The 18,998-nt window shown below is 28.9% G+C and overlaps 1 protein-coding gene across 1 annotated transcript in view; it reads left to right on the forward strand.

The window, feature by feature from the left end:
* LOC112691242 overlaps nt 1-18,998 on the forward strand; it is a 36,017-nt gene that overhangs the window by 15,479 nt on the left and 1,540 nt on the right. The window contains exon 2 of the mRNA XM_025565398.1: nt 15,037-15,150. Coding sequence (XP_025421183.1) covers nt 15,037-15,150 — 114 coding nt within the window. The remainder of the gene's footprint in view (nt 1-15,036; nt 15,151-18,998) is intronic.

Genomic DNA, 18,998 nt, shown 5'->3' on the forward strand with positions numbered 1-18,998 from the left:
ATAGTACTATATAAAATTGTATTTGCATTTTATTCTAATGCTAATAATGAAAAAAAAATAGATCAGTGTTAAAACTCTTACTCATAATTTGTTGAATTATTACATCATTCAAATTTTTTAAGTATATTTTTTAAGTTTCAAATGTCAATTTATGTACTCTATTTGATCCGTGTTCATATTCAATTGTAAACATTAATGAAATTGCGGTTTTCAATGCAGCACTACACCATCAATGTTAATTGCTAAATTATGTATTTATAGTAATTAAGTATATATCATTATATTTATTGTAATTATAAATTTAATTTCGTTGTTTCGGTCTTACTATATTATTAGATAAAATTTCTTGTGCTATGAAATTTGAACTTTGTGATCTTGGTTTATAAACAACGGAAATTATCTATATGAAAATTAATAAATTACATATTTAATGTATTAATAAAATATCTAATGATAATAATGTACGATAATAACTATGTAAAGCACAATGTAGTGGTTTCAAAATTTGATAAAACTATATCAATATAAATTCAAAAGCACTCGTACGAAATATGTTACATTATCAGAATATATGACACGCGGATATCACGTCTTGTACCACGTTTGAATTAAAAAAATTCGACGACGCTTACAAGAAAAAAGGTGTGTATTTAATACAGCATAACTTAATTAATACATCGTTATAACATATTTGGACTTTTTTTTTAAAATTTTTTTTATGAAATATTCATAAAGAATAAAACGGATTTTATCTCTACGAGTGTAAAGTTCTATTTCTCTTTTCATTACATAGAAACATTGTAGATTAGAAACGTAGATTACTTAAGAACGTTTACTATTCGGTTTTCAGTGTTGAAATTATTTGAATGAAAGAAGAGAGCCGAGAAAAAGAAAATATCTCCTGCAAATAACTATTCATAATTTGATCGTACGTACACTATGCTATGATTACTTTGCGATGTGACTTGAATGTTCCGGATTCCCTCCGAATTTTTTAAGTAAGGACGTCCACAAATGTCTTCAGATAATGATAGCAATAACCGATGTTTTCATTTTAAAATTAGAATCAAACATTATGCGTTATCATTATTTATTTTGGTTCACATTGCAATTTGGAGATCAACAAGCTTTCTAGACATTCTATTTGTTATTGAACCATAACGGGCGGATATGGCCGTGTTCTGCTGGTTTACATCATACCAAACAATAATGACACTCAAACCGTGTGTGTGTGTGTGTGTGTGTGTGTGTGTGTGCGTGCGCGCGCGCGTGTATCGCGCGATACTTAGAAAGTCCCCGCGCGTGTGAAAGAAAGCACAATTTTAATGGAGCCCATTGATGACGGCCAAGCAGCGGCGATGAGCATAATGGACCAGAGTAACATTGTAATGATACAATGTTATGACAGGTACTATATGAATAATATAAATGTGCAAGCTCGAGCATGCACATACGAATACAAACGCACCACACAAGCACACACGCACAAACATACACACAAATGAACACACGCCGCGAGAAAGTATTTCTTGAATGTTTGCATAACCATCGTGTTCGGCGGTACTATTCCTCCTCATTGTCGTGCACCGCACCGTTGACCTTGGTGCGTACACTACAAGTCCGCGTGTGATCTAATTAGAATACTCTGACCGGAATATTCGTGTCAACTGTCGCCGTGGCAGTCGAGTGCCTGCATAACCATATAACCTCTTTCCAGTATCGAAACGGAGCGTTTTACTACGAGAATACGTGCGGCTGCTGAACGAAATAAATAAAAAAACAAAAATAAAATATCCTTTTTGTCGGCGCAGGCGCGTTACAAGACAGTGTATCCTTGGGAACGCGAATGAAACGAAAAAATTAAAATTAAATTAAACGAAAAACTCCTTTCTGCCTGCCGGCCGGCCTGCCTGCGGTGGTCGTCGGGGGCAGAACGTGCTTTTCTTTGATTTTTTTTTTTTTTTTTTTCATTTTTTCCCATCACTACCGCCGCAGAATTGGCGGTGGAGGTGGCGGGAGGGGGGGTGGGGCGACGAACGAGACGCTGCTGCGCCAATATAACGTAATACATCCGTCTCGCCCGTGCCTGCACGTGTGCGAATTATAATATCTGTGAGAGTCCTTGCGATGACGATCCATCTGCGGTGCGTCTGGCCCGACCACGGTTTGCACAATAGTAATGGTCTTAATAATAATAATAATAATAATAATTACCATCGCTCGCGCGCCTAATATTATAATTTCGCGTGCGCGACGCAATCGCGTCGAACACAACCGGCAGAGACCCCCGTGGTATATGTGTATTGCGGGCACAGCGCGGTTTTTAATTTGCTCGCCGTCACCACTGCAGGAGAGACCGCACACTGACCTGGGTCACCGCGGGCTAAGTGTTGTCAAACGTTTGCGTAAATGGAACGGTTGACGTACACAGTAATAGTAATACGAACACGTGTGCACGAACGCTATACGTATACATTAACGCGCGTACAATTCTCTCGGGGCCGTTGGTCAACTGCAGTGCGTGAGACCGATGACTGGACGGTTTTTTTTTTTTTTTTTTTTTTTTTTTTGTACCCTTTTTTTTTTATGGTTTTTTTTTTTTTTTTCCTATTCTCCGTCTCTGTAGACGTTTTGGGATACTGCGGTCGTTTTCTTTCCCTTCCTCTAGCCCATTCAACGGACACTATTTTCATCTCGTTAGTACCGTCTGGCGTGAGCAAAACAAAACTAATAATAATAACGTGAGCACAATGGAAATTAACACAACAATGAAATTATGTTTTATCTATATTCGTTTAAATGATAATGTAAAAAATCTCACATGCGTCTATTTGTGAATCTCAGTTCTTGACCTCACAAACAGCATTTTCAAATACAATATGTAGGTTAAATGATAATACAATTATGTGTACCTACCTTAAACGTTTGTATTATTATACCCGATAAGAAGAGCAACGTTTATTGTTTTCCAATAAGATTATATATTTAAAAAAACGGATTAAAATGTTTTAATTTTTTTATGCAAATTAGTTATTTTAATAAATTGTAAGTACCATAATTAAGTACTGTGGTCAATCACGTATGATACAAAAAATACTATAAATTCTTCGCAATAGTAAATTCGTCATCTTATTTGTTCACATTGATGATATTTCAAAAATAACATTCGGATAATACTTAGCTACATACTTAAATTTTGATCCAAAAGAATAAAAAAATCAGCAAACAAACAATGTTACGTAATATAATCATGCTGTAATTATTGCAGTGTAGTGTACTACATTTAAAAAAAAAATTCAAGTAATTATATTATGTTATTTCTACATTAAACCACTTAAATGAGTTTAATTTTTTTTTTATATTTATTATATAATAGTAATTATTGCAATATTTAATTTTAATTTCGAAGTTATTAAGTATTACTATGTTGAAAATGTGTCTACTATCACCTACTAAATATGGAATATTATTTATATGTGTAATCTGCAGTAATTATATTTTAGATTATACTACAGTATAAATCTTATCCTCCGTGTAAAATCGTTTTTATAAACTTTTTTATATCAAAACACTTCAATCGCGATACTATCTAAATATAAATATTGCAGATAATATATGAATAAATATTTCTTATTTACTGTGTGATACTAAATATTATTCACTTTATGTATATATCTATTAAATTATTGATGAGCATTGACTGCATATTATAAATATCGACTAAAAAAATCTTATATTTACTTTAGCTCAACTAAATATTAAATAAATGTAATTCGTAATATTAGAAGTTCGTTATATATATACTCGTACGTTACACTCTATTTTTAAGAAATCAATTCTTTAATTTTTTTTTTTTTTTTTTGCAAACATTTACGAAATGTTTATTATTTCCCGTCGTTGTGGATATCTAATGGACTAAAAATTTTGCACCAACATATTATGTTATTATTATATTATTAAAGTATGTTAAATGTGATTCAAGGATAACTAACCACAAACGAATTACGGCTTTAAGGAAATTTTTCTAAAATGTTCAATGGTTCCATTGCTTTATCGGTCGCAGTATTCCGTTTTTTCGTTGTACACTCATTCTTAATATTATTTTTTAATTCGTGGTGATATAGAAGTTAACACGCCTATTATAAGTTCACATTGTTTCTATAGCTGCAGTAATAGACCCGTTTTACTAACGTTGCCCCGGGCGAATACGGGTCGCGTCGTGTAGATTGACAATTCATAGATCTCATTGTCCTCAAAACTTGCGCACTAATAAATCCAAGGCTACGACTTGGTATGGAAATACGAGTAAAATAGGTGGTCTACCATGTACAAGTTGGTTACCGTAATATTTTTCAAAAGTGGGCATTTAACTTGTTTTTTATTCTGTTTAAATCTACAATTATGTTTAATAGATATCCGCAGTGCCGCCATAACCAGGTGTGTCAAACACACGGACCAATGGTTCCAGCCTATAATAGGGCCCAATAATAATATTTGAAAAATATGTAGAAAGCAAGAAAATAAACAAATGAAAACAAAATAAATATTTTGTAACAATAATGGAGATTGACCAATAATTGATTGATTTTTTTTTTTTACATATTATCGTAATTCAACGTTTTTTTTTTTTTTGCGGCCTATATAATCGAAATTCAAAATAGTTTGGTCACAACAATTGATTAAAGGTACGGTTTCTTTACAGTGTCCGGACACGAGGGGGAGGCGTTCATTTTATATACACATGGGCCCAAGTTAGTGTAGTTGTGGCACTGTATTTTCGTTATTAAAATATTACCGATTGATCTCAGCACTAAAAGCACGAAATTAAATGGATAGTTACTATGTTCAACAACACGATGTAATACCATCAAAAAACAAAACTACTTAGATAAATGTTTATCTAATGTAATTAGTTAGATAAGATATCCTTATAAAAATAAGTTGATAGAATTTTATCCAAAGTAACTTAAATATCTCGTTTATTCTATATAATTATTACATTAAGTCGTTGTATGAACATTCAACATTTTATAATAAAATATTACGTTTACCGAAATATTATTTGTTCTTGTATTAATTTGTTATAATCATCATGAATTCTTTTGATATGATAATTAGTTTAGGTAAAATTTTATTATATATACAAAAAAAAGCAGTCACTTTATGTAAATATTTTACTAGAATAGTGTATATATATATATATATATATATATATATATATATATATATATATATGAAACTTAACATACTATTACAATTTTACCAATAATACAATTATATTTTAAGTCTTTAATAAAAGCCCTATACTTCTCGACTTATTTTTTGTACCTTCTTTTGGCAAAACTTTTCAGATCCGTTAATATCTTACTTAAGAAAATCTCATAATTATAAACCAAAACCCATTTACCAGATGTAAAATTACTTTTAGGACGCAATTTTGAAGATTATGAAACTCAAAACAATGATGACACTTAAAATAATGAACAAGTTCACGATATAACAGTAACACTGAAACTGGTAGCAATAGTGAAAATTCAAATAAAAATAAAAATAAAAAATTGTTTAATGTCAACTTAGTTTTGTATACATTAAGTGAAATGGTATTTAAATAGCATTAAAAATAACTTTTTAATAATTTTAAATTTAATTTTGTCTCTAAATTTTATATTCTGGCCCACTGTGCGGGCCAACGAAAGAACGCGATACTCGAACACCCGTCCCGGGCTTCTGAGTACGCGAACCGACGATCTCGCCGCAGTGACGACGCGATCGGCTGCAGATAATTCGCAGAATACACGCACGTAGTCCGTGGCGACCACAGCAAACGAATATTTCGTTTTAATTCGCAATTATTGCGTCCCAAGATCCTTTTCTCGTACGAATTGCGTCCCGTTAATAATTAACAACTACGCTAATTGCGTCCCGATAATATTTAGCAACTATAATAATTGCGTCCGATGCAAATACATTATTTCCCTTCCCATTCAATAAAGACTTAGGACTGTCGATAGCAACATAAAATATTATATTGCTAAAGGTAGGTTAAGAAATATTGTTTTTTTATCGTTTTGTTATTATGTACATCAAAAATATTGTTCTCGTCGTTAAATATAAAAAATAAAAGAATGAGTAAAAAAAAATTTCACAGTTATTTGTTGTCCGCGTAATTGAACCTGAATACATTGTTAAAATAAATCGTTCATAAGAAAAATTTAAAAACTATTAATAATAAAACTAATTAATTATCATAAAGTCATTCACAAACTTAAACTCATATTTTTAAACTGAAATAGAACAGCGCACAATTGTCAACGAGACGGAATCAAAAGACATACTAACCGATTACATTTATTTCATAAGTACTCGTGTAGTCGTATCGATTATTGATCGAGATTATCAAAGGTAGGTACCATATTCCGATATATCAGATAATCGGGACGCAATAACGAGTAGTATGTCACAAATCGCAATCTGTATTTGGAGGACGCAATTCGTATGCAGCCTCGAGGTCGACGTGACCGTTTTTTGTCAGGACTCGCGTTCCGAGAAACCAGCACGCGAACCCTGAGCACGTGACACGAGCGTGACGTCATCCGCGTCGCACTCTCTACCCACCAGGGGGTTGTTCGCGGAGGGACCGCAAAACGGCATTGGAACGCCTTCTCCGTTGTGTTCGGCTCACGGACGGGCCCGCATTGCCGTCGGACCGTATCATTACGCTCCGGTCTGCTTCCGAGAGGTGTGGATGGGTTCGCGCGCGTGTTATGGGTTTTTTTTTTCCTCTCGAATTTCCGGCGGCTCGTTTCGCCGAATGAAACTGCGAACGACGAACACCACCACGTTAGGCGCGGTTCTGTGGATGTACAGCAGGTGCGGATACAAGGAGGGGGGGGCTATGGGAGCAATGGCCCCCCCCAAATTTTTTAAAAAAAAAGGTCGGGGAAAAAATTATATGTATACATACTATATAATATATTAAAACAATATTTAAAATTATTCTTATAACATATTTTCTTTATTAGATTATAATGATTTGTAAAATTCATATTGGTTTCGGTCGATTCTATTTATAGTTCTGTAATTTCTATTTTTTTATAATCGCATTGGCGTTGGCTAACGACGGCGTAGATCGTTCACGTTATCTTATCGTCGTAATCACACATACTACATTGACTATTTCTATTATTACAATATTAAATATAATAAAACATTATCATTAAATTTAATTTCAATCATTATTATGCTAGTGTCAAAATAATGTAACATAATAAACCCTGATAATTAATTGATATTATTTGATGCCCCCCCCCCCGTAAATCTATTCTGGATCCGCGCCTGGTGTACAGGGTTGTACAGTGCGCTCCGAAAAGCACGACGTTCGTTTGCCACCGTCATCGGTTTTCGTCCGCCGGTAACGTGTTATGCCACGATCGCCGTGCTCTTCAAACGCACGCTTGTCATTGACGCTTGTCAATCATCGCATTGTTTTTAAAACGTTGTTGATCCATTATGCGTTAACGACTCGGTTGTACATAAATCATTGTAATTGCGATAAGAATTTTTTTTTTTTTTTTTTTTTAATCGACAGAACTTTAAATAATGCATTGTTATGGGAGATAATGCCTGAACAGCTCTGAACCCGTTAGCCCGTGACACCGAAATGTGATTGAGATAATAAAGTCTTTGTATAGGGCGGAGGAAAATGTTCGAGTATGATAATTTTCCACCGCCAGTGATGATCAATTCGAAAATGCGGTCATGTAAGCCTTATTACGTGGTTAAATTTCTCTGAAAATAACGTTTTCACTGTTTGTAAATTGTGCGCAATTGAATCGTAACCCTTTCGAGATGTAAGCTTCGGCTGGTATAAAATATACATACACATATATGTATTGTACATGGATAGGTACCGATACACAACAATAATTTTAACGGCGCTGCGAAAATTAAAACGTACGGAATTACCCGCGAAAAACATGACGATTTTCGAATCAACAATTTACGATATCAATTATATTCTGTGGGTGAAGGTTTTCACCGCGTGCAATATGTGATGACGATATTACTGTTTACGATTTGAAAATCACCTTTCAGGGTGAGAGCCGCGCAGATGACTCAACACTAGTGTACTAGTAATCGGGAAGAACGAGCAACGCATATCGATAATATGTTATTATTCTCGAGCTAACTGGATATGATGCTATTGGAAATTATTTTTATTCTCAGTTATTCTACCTAGGTCGTGTTCACCTTCCAACAAGATAATTATATGTGTAGGTCCATTGTAGTTGAACTAAATAGGTAGGTGCTCGCGGTGATTTGCATATTATTATATATTCTTCTCGCTGTTGAATCTTTAGGTGTTCACTTCTTAATTCGTTCAGTCGACCGATTGTTGGTTTTGTATCAAACACATATACTATATGATATACCATATACCTACAATTTACTATAGCAGTATTATAATTTACAAATCATAAACGATGTTTTGAAAAATATATATCAGTGCATTTGTATTCCACACAGTGGCGTCATTTCAGTTTTTGATAGGAGGGGGATCAACATTTTTGACAAGTCCATACTACCGGGGGAAATATAGAGTTTCGCTCGCACGTTTTAACTTATACTCAAGGTACATATTTTATTTATTATATTATTATACAACTTAAATTTTTGCAAAATATAATTTTGTATTTTATAAACATTACCTAAACAAGGTTAACTTAATCTAACTTCATCTAATTTAATTCTAAATTAATCTAAGCTTTAAGTGGATATCTTCTATTTTTCATTTTTGAAAATACATCTACTGCATCATATAAACTAATTTAGTTTTTGCAGTTATATCGCTTTCAACAGCTATAACCAATAAATTATTCAGCCGATCATTTCCCGTTGTCAAGCGTAGATAGGTTTTAATTAATTTAAGGGAAGAAAAAAAAATTCATTGAAAGTAGTTGTCACATGCAAAGTTAAGAGAATATTTATCATTTTAAGAATTTCAGTAAAAGCTTTAGAAGGTTCATTTAAAATTTTAGAAATAGAAAAAAGGTCATGAATTCTATCGTTTCGTTCTTTATTAGAATAATTTAAGTTAATTAAGATAATTAATTTTAGTTTTTTGCAGATAAGAATTCAGTTAGAAGTATTCAATTATCAATTTTAAAATGATTATAATGATTAAGGAAAGACAATAAATAGGGATTTTTGAAATTAAAATAATCAGGACTGGAAAATAAGAAAATATTACTAGTAAAAATGATTTCATTGCTAGAATTGCTGAAACGATGGTTAAGTTCATTAAAAAATCTAATATTCTTGTAAAATTCTCATGTGTCTATTTATAGTATATAACAATTGGTAATTACCAAATATTGTGGCAATAAATAATTATCTAGACGCTGTATTTTCAAAATTATAAAAATAAGCTTGACAAGCTTTACAATAAGCTACTTCACAAATAACTGCTTATGGCTAAACGAAAACGACCGGTTCTTTGGGATACTTTTTAATCAGACAGGGGACAATGCCCACCTTGTCTTCCCCTCAAATGACGCCACTGATTCTACATCGTGTAAGACTCAAAGAACAAGCTATAATAACTGCTACATATTACTATAACTTCTATATAGTCGAGTTATGAGAGCAAAGATTTACTAACTCGTTAAGTGGAAAAAAATAGTGTAAGTTTGTGTAACTCTTTACATACGTGATTAATGTTCATATTATGAATATTAATTCGGAATATTTCGGATAATTTTAATCGTTATCGGCGCGTAATAATAATCCTTATAAAAACTAAAATAAATACATTTATTATGGCCTCTACTTAGTTAATATTCTAATCATATAGGTACTAAATGAATAATATTAGCATAGAGAAAAATAATAATAAAGAAGTCATGAAAAAAAAATTTAAAAAAGTAAAATATAATAATAATTTGAGGATGTAATACAGTTTTATTTTAAACAGCACTTATATGTTATTATTATCGCAATATGTGTGCATATTACATTTTTAACATACTTAAGTCCATCTAATTGGTAGGTAGACTAAATTCATCATAATTTGTGTTTACGGGAAGACGATCATCACAATAAAATTAATCGTTAGTGCCATGCTATTGTTGACTATTGTGGGTCAAAGTCAAGGACTAAAAATTGCACAATATTTTGAAAAATATTCATAAATAATCACTAAGCATAAAATAAAAACCTTCTATAAAGTCGTTTTAGTTATAATTAACAAAAATATTACTGGCATTGAGCTAAATTTAGAAATTTTAAATGGCGACGAATACTTTATTTCTATTTCTTCAAAATTTCTAAAGTTTTTATGGAATATACAATATGTTAGAGACATGATTGAAATTATGTCTGAGAAACATCAAAAAACATATAAAACGACCTAAAATACCAGAACACGTTTAGTTTCAAATTTAAATAGTACTTATTGTAATCGATTTTAGTAATAAATTATAATAATATAGAAGTTAATTATTTTATTTTATTTTTATTCGGAATGGCATGTTACGAATGAGATATCATTCTGCTCAAATATTGTTTAACGCAAAATTATTTAATTTTTAATTACTGTATTGTGATTTGTTTATCTATTTAGAAAATGCCCTGGATGAAAATTTACATAATTATAATTTATAAAATGTATTCGTTTTAATTTATTTTACAATGCTAACCGACAATTATCATGTAAAGATTTAAATAGATTTTTTTGATATGTAATAGAAATATTACTGAATAGTGAAAAATAATTGATTTAATGATGGCAATTTGTTCATATTCTGTGGAATAATTTGACCATTTTTCAGTCGATCGTTAATATTACGTTTTAACATTATTTTATTTTAAAATATATTAGATTTTGCGAGTGAAAGTAAATTATTTTAAAGATATATTTAATTATTCAACGAGAACAATGGAAAATCATTAAAATATGTTTTAAATTATTAAAAAATGCTTTATATATATTAATTTTTGATTAAACCCAAACGGTAATAAAAAATGCTTGAAATTGTAACTTGCCAGAATTTAGTTATCCAAAAACTTTTTGAAATTTATAATTTATTTCTTATGGGTCTTAGACATTTAATGTTTTAATTCGTAAATAATCCAGAAAACGCCGATTTAAACTGAATATTTATTGTTCGATGGAAAATACTGAAACATATTTGTTTGTAAACTGCAAGCAGTCGACTGTCGAAATAAAATCATACTTTTAAATTAGGGATCGACAACCTTTTTACTTACGCGCACCATATTTTAATATTTAAAATAAACATTAATAAAAATACAATTTTAACATATAATATTAATATATTTATAGATAGTAACAATCATATTATGAGTTTCATATTGCGAACTAATTTTTAATAAAATATATTAACAGGGGAAATTTAAAAATTTAAAAAAAATTATTGATTCTTTAGTGTAAACAATTTTATAAATATTTAGTTTCTAGTATGATTTTTTAGGTTGAATTTTTTCCTCTAATTCGTGTACATACCGTTTCATATAGGTTGTTAATATTCTTAAAACTGTAATACGTGATTACAGTTTTATGTATTACGTCGTTGAATCGTGAACAACATTTATTTTTTTTGAATTTTAAATATTTGATGAGTTTAAGTATTGACAATGTGAGAAGCTCATAGCTTATAATCGGAAATATATCGTTCTAAATATCGCCATCGTAAAAATAGTCATGATTTTATTTTATTAAAACATAAAATTAAAATCTAATCATCATGATATATATTTGGAGAGCCGCAGAAAAAAGTTGCGTGGGTTGCCGGTATTTGCTTTAAATAACAATAAAAGTTTTCATAAATTACTAGGGACGACTGGCATATCACAATTTAATTTTTGGTCACCTCTTATGGCCCAGTAGTATATTTTATTTAAAAAATACGCTTTTCGAGGTTGTTAAAAAAATTGTTTTTTTAATTTTTTTTAGTCATTTCAAGCTCTTGCAAAAGTTTACATGACATCGAAATTGTTTAATTAACTTCGATAATAAAATAAGCACATCGATAGACGTGCATCAATTAAAACTTATTACACAAAGAATAAAAGTAAAACAAATCTTAATATAGAGAAATTCTTTCTTTTTTTTCTCAACAAAAACATACATATAATTTATTAACTTAGAAATAATAATTTGTTCGTCAGGCTTGTATTGTTCAATTTCTTATTGTTTTATGTTCTACGGTTTATTTACTTTATATGCCTATGCTTTTAATAATATTTATAATTCATTGCACCAACTCATTAGTGAATTTTTCGTCAAAAATTCCGTAAATTAGTGTTTTCTTGATTTAATGAATCCATTTTATCTTTACGCATACAATTTATATTCTACTATTGACTTATATATATAACTTATTATTGTAGTTAATTTGAACAATCTAATTTTTGACTTATAATACTTTTATTGACTTGTTATCTTAGCTGACACTTATTAAACTAAATAAAGAAACATGTAGTTTATGTATAGAAATAATAAATAAATAGATGCTTAGCCTGGAGTATCATATAATTTGTAAATTACGACCGGTTTCGAATTAAAAATTCATCATCAGATGTATACAAAGTCAATAAAATTATGCTGAATATGAAAAAATATAGAAAGGAATACGCTTAGAAAAACTGGTCGTTTCGCATAGATATAATTTATTTTAATAGGAAGATTATTTAAAATTAATTCTTATTAGACATAATTGTTAAGAAATACTAATGATTTTTTATAATTATACAATTGATTTTAAAAATAAAGTATTATATCAATTCCTTTTAGATATCAATAAATAATAATAGCCATCTCTAAGTAAAATGATCAATTTTCCTTGATGCATTCTTTTCTTTATTTTTTCATATTCAATTGCGATTTTATTCACTTACTATATACCTTATGATACATTTTTGATTCGAAAATGGTCGTACTTTACAAATATAATAATACTTTAGGGCTAACATTTATTTATTTATTTTCGTTTATAACCTATTTGTTTATTTATTTATATATTAATTTGTGAGAATTAAACATTAATTATTTTTTAACTATTTTATTACTTATTAAACATTTAATAAGTTTTATGTTTTATTTTTTTTTTATTATTATTAATATAAAGGCTTCAATTACAAAGATTATTAGCCTATAATTATAAAATGTTAGTTTTACAATATAAAATATGACATTATTTTATTATTATAGGAATACAATGTGAAACATTATAATATTTAAAGTTTTTTATCTAAATCTATTTTTTTGAAAAATTTAAAAATGTTGCCGGAGTTATGTTGAATGAGGGCTTCTTCGAGTGATCATGGATTATAGAGAAGCAAACGTGAGGTTGAGGATTTGGGGCAGTCCATAACAATATGTGCCATTGTAAGGGAAATATTACATGTGTCACACGAGGGGGGGGGGGGTTGATTAGTTATCAGATATGAGTGAGTAATATGGGAATGGCCTATTCTGGATCTGTTTATGATTATCTGTTCTCTCCTTGATGCGTTCTCTGGATATGCCCATTTGGATACAGTTTTTTTTGTGTTTCTGAGTTTGTTGCTGGAGGGAATTGAATCTCAGTGATTTTGTCATATTTTTATAATCCGTTTATGGGCTTCATTCGTGAGATCTTTAATTTTTTAGTAGTTATAATATTTTTTGTTTATTTTTCTTATATTTTCGTTGATGAAGAACAATTAGTATTGCATCACAAGTATACTGTCTTTACTGTTAGTATGGAGAGTACTGTGGAGGTTATCAATAATCAGAAAGTTTAAAGTTCCTCTGAATGTAATCATTTGAATATTGTGCTTCTGATTTATGGAATATCAACTCAGAATGTCTATTGTCGTTTACAAATATGTTTGGTAACTGATATCAACTACATTCGAATTCATATTCATTTTAAAGCAATTGTTTTCTTCAAGATAAACTTTGAATGAATCTTTTCTTAGTTATTTTACGTGTTGTACATTTTTTGGTTTATCCTTCTATTATAAATTATTCTCTTATCGGACAATTAAAAAATCTATTTAAAACTTAGAAGTATGATGAAAAATTTTTGAACAAAAAATTGATGGGGAATTAAAATTTGCGAAGGTAAAATGTAAACTTTTGACAGAAATTTTATTTTTATTTTTTTTTGCATTGATTTCATTTTTTTTGAGAGTAATTCACAAAAAGATATTTTACCGTAGCATGTTTTTTCAAACCGTTATTAAATCTATTACATTTTTTTATTATCCGATAAGAGAACAATTTATGATTCAAATAAATACTTAATATTTAAAATTGTCGATTTACTTAACTGCATGCTATTATTTTTAAGACGCACTTTGGTATTCAACATTATTCAACTGTGAAAATAATTTTAAAAAATTATTCATTTACATTTTTACTGTTTTCAAATTAATTTTTGCATGTTCTTATATTTTTCTATTAGATCTTGTGATTCTTATAATAATTATTCATGATTAATGTTTTGTTTCTTTTTTTATTATGCAAACTTTAATGCAATTTTGAAGAATGCATTTATAATTTTATTATTACGCAGTAGATTATGAATAGGCTTACCGTAGTTTCAAGGTTGATATTTGATGAAAACTAATTGAAACAAGCAATTTACATAAGAACCGGATGCTTCCTAAAGGATATGCAAAACACTGTTTATGGACCATAGGTTAAGAACTATCATTAACTCATATTATTAAAGGATGTCTTTTTGTGTAAATATATTTTGTGTAATATATTTTATTTGTTATATTGCTACCAAATTGTTAATAGTTATTCGATGAATATAAAAAATACTAGAACTAGAACTAAAGAAACAATATTAAGATTTAGAATCTTAATAGAAAAGCAAATATCTCGAAAGAAAATAACTTACTTAGCCTTTATAGATATCGAAAAAGAGATTTTTGTCATCAAGAAAAATTAATAGAGGAATAAAGAAGTTATTTCTAAAAACTTTTATATAGAATGTCGCTCTTTATGTCTGCGATACTTAGGTTATGAATGAAATGGAAAAAAGATCTTTTAAAGCTTTCGAAATGTGGTGTTGGAGACAAAATGGAAAAAATAATTGGGCAGAAAGAATAACAAATAAAGTTGTACTAACTCAAGTAAGAGGAACAAGATCCATATTGAATGTAATAAAGCGAAATAAATGCACAGAAGTTAAACTACGTATTCTTTGTTATAGTCATCAAAACTGTGTTAACTATAAGATACTCGTATTTTTTTTATTTATTTTTTTTTGCACAGTATTATGTAACCGATTTTATCAAAACAATCTAACTTAAATAACACTAATACGTACTCTACGTCAAACTTCAAATTATGTAATCATGATGTATAATTTTTATTATGTGTGCGTGTTACACAAAATAAAAAAAAAGTCTTATATGTTAATGCATTGTTATTGCTATAATATTCTAAAATATTCTAGGAGGAGTGTCCTGTCATCACGTTGTGGCGAGTACATGTACTTTATTGCTCTAATTACAGTATCTAGTTTTTACATTACACGTAGTCAAGTATATCATTTAAGTTTTTTTTTAGCATTTCAGTAGCATAATTTTATATCAATATTTTTCTTTAAGTATCTTATAAAACAATTTGTTGTTTTTCTTTTAGATCAATTATTTTATCAGCATTTCAGTCAAATTGGCTACAGCATAGGTATAAAATTGTTTTGAATATAAAAAACTAGCAAGTTGTTTGAAGTTGAATTCATAAATTTATACAGTTATACTGTTTTACAATAAAATTGATACTTTTAAGATTATAAAGATTAAAGACTAAAACTTAATAAAAATATTTAGTATATGATTTACATTCATTTTATTTTTATTACATTCAGCAAAGCGATACAATAAAATATCTAATAGAAAATCGTTGAATTTTCACAACAATTTCACATTTAGAAATTTAACTGTATCTGATTTAGTCCATTAATATTAATAAATAATTAATAATGATTTTTGTTAGTAATTAAATCAGTAAACTAAACTTACATAAAACATAAATTGCTATTATTTTTATCTTGAAATATTTTGGACAAAAGAGTGTCGGAAAACTATGAATTACCTATGCTTTATCAAAGCTTATTATTATTATTATTACTATTATTAAGTGTATAATAATAATTAGAGCGTGAATTTCTATGCAATCGCATATTTTTTTCCTTTCAATATTTTTGGATTTTTGTCAGTTATCTCCACGAATCATCATAATTCATATTTTTTTCCTTTCAATATTTTTGGATTTTTGTCAGTTATCTCCACGAATCATCATAATTTGAAGCTAATGGTGAAATTTTTTTTGCATATTTCTGCATATTTAGATGTTATTGCATATTTTTACATATTTTGGGAAAATTCAAAATTTATTGCATATTGAAATAAAAATTTAAAAAAAAAATGTATAAAATAATATTTTGTCAAGTAGAAAAATTAAAAATAAATTTTATAGTCACTAAATAATACTTTATATAAATATTTAGTTATAAAATAAATAATCGATTACGACGTAAACTTAATCGCTCTTGCTGTGTCAATCGATTATCGACATACCACTTGCTTCAAATATGCCCCAATAACTTCGGTTGACATCAAGGGTTCGTTTTCAGTCTTTAAAAATATGTTAACCGATAAATAAGACAGCTTCACAGAAGATAAACTTGAAATGCATATGATTATTTATTTTAATAATATATAAAATTTTAAAAATAAATTAAGTTCAGAAAATTCCCTAAATTTTTTTGTATCAAGTATTTAAGTAATTAATTTTTATAAGTTGAATTATAAATTTTAAAAAAATAAAAAATCCTTGCATATTTTTTGCATATTTTCATAACTTTGACTGCATATTTTTTACGTATTTTCATGATTTTGACTGCATATTTTTTGCATATTTTCATGATTTTTACTTATTATATGGCATATTTCGATACTTTTAAGTGCATACAAATCCGCGCTCTAATAATATTAATTAAATATTAGTACACCTAGGATATATATACTATTTAATTAATATTTTGTTTTCTTCAAAATTAGTTACCTACATAAATACTCGATAATTAATAGACTTTTAGTTATTATTAGAGTAACGCGATGCATGTAATAAATAAATCGCCCAGTAAATCGAAAGTTTTATACGTCTTCTCTATTATTCAATCAACATATTGACACCACAGTTGCATGAGCTCTTAAATTAGTTCTTAAACTTATTAAATGTAACACTAAACACTTCACATCAGTGAACTGTCTTCGTTCTCTCTACATTAGTACGATCAATTCTTTAGTATGTGTCGTGGTATGGCCCTCATACCTTGCAAAACACCAGCATAAGCTAGAGCAGGTGAAAAATCGCTACTTTACTTAGCGTTCGTGAGTAAAACTGACGTGTCTCCCCATGACTATGTCCGACTACGTAATATGTTTAACATTCCATCTCTCTCTTCACGGCGTGTCAATATAGATAAACACTTCTTAACTTCCCTTCTAAATGGTACCTTTGACGTTCCCAATTTACTTGCTAAAATTCCATTAAAAGTTCTTACATGTGGAATACAAAACCTAGTGCAGTTATATGTCCCGCACCACTCTACGGTATATGACTACAATCTTCCACTACACAGAATGCTTTGAGTTACAAATCTAAATGTATCCTAGTCGTTTTGACTAGTTTTGGTCGTTTTGGTCTTCAATTTGAGATACTTGTTTAAGCGATAGACCATTGATGGAATATGTTCTATTGGTGGGCAAACGTGATTTAGTGAAGATAATTGAGTGACATTTGTCAAGATTAAGTACGAGACCAAGACGATCTACCCAGGTAGAAAATAGGTTAAGCTCACTCGGTAGAACAGCCTGATCAGCCGTATTTTCCATTTAGATTTTTGATAAATTCTAATAGAATGTTGAATAATATGCCCGATAAAATAGAGATATGTATAAATATGCCAAATATACAAAAACATGCAAAATAAGATTTCACATATTTAACCGTGGTACCTTGAAATGGATTTTTATGTCATCTCGCATTAAATATAACTTTGCAAGATTGATATGCAAATGCATGAACTTACGAGTCCTGATAATCACCATTGCCATGATATTAGTTTTTAAATATTGTAATTTTTTCATAAGTATAACCTGTGAATAATGATCGTATGCAATTCTAAAAGTAATGTCAGGTGAACTGTAGTGAATGAATACACATATTGTCAAAATTTTTTCATCTATAATTTTATAGCAAAAGCAGCACAATATATTTATTAAGTTACCAATAAATATTTTCTATTACAATGGAAAACTTATTAATTACCATCTTGAATATTAAATAAAACAACTTTTTTTTTGATAATCATGCTTAGGTATGTATATGGTATGCATGAAAATACATCTAAAACAGAACATGAAAAACTGACGATTTTGTGTCCACAATAAAAAATTGCGTAAAAAGTAACATCGTTATTAGTATCATTATTTAGTATAGAATGTACATCATACATTATCCATATGTTTATTATGAAATTATTAAATTTAATAAAGGTAATTTTTTTTTTTAACGAACAGTAATTTGTTGGGTAGACGGCTAGTTCGAAAAGGTAAAATAAAATATAGAAAATTTGGTATTATTAACTGTTGCCACGATTACAATAAAAAATACATTTATCCTAGCATATAACTTCCATAATTAATCCGTTCTCAAAATAATGTAGTTTCATAGAATAATAAATATTTATAAGTATAGTATAGTTATTAAGCACATTTGCCTAAAAAATTGTCACTTTTTGGTTTAAAGTCGGATTAGCCTATAGTAATTTATTATTATTTTAAGAGGTATTAGTATAAATTGAATAAACCCAATAAATACTGTTTATTGTTACGTCAACATTATTTATTTATAAACAACTTTTCTTGAAATATGATGTAACTGCATTACCAAAGTATATGTATTTATT

This window comes from Sipha flava, unplaced genomic scaffold (genome assembly GCF_003268045.1).
Source record: "Sipha flava isolate LNK unplaced genomic scaffold, YSA_version1 582_pilon_pilon, whole genome shotgun sequence".
NCBI lineage: Eukaryota > Metazoa > Arthropoda > Insecta > Hemiptera > Aphididae > Sipha > Sipha flava.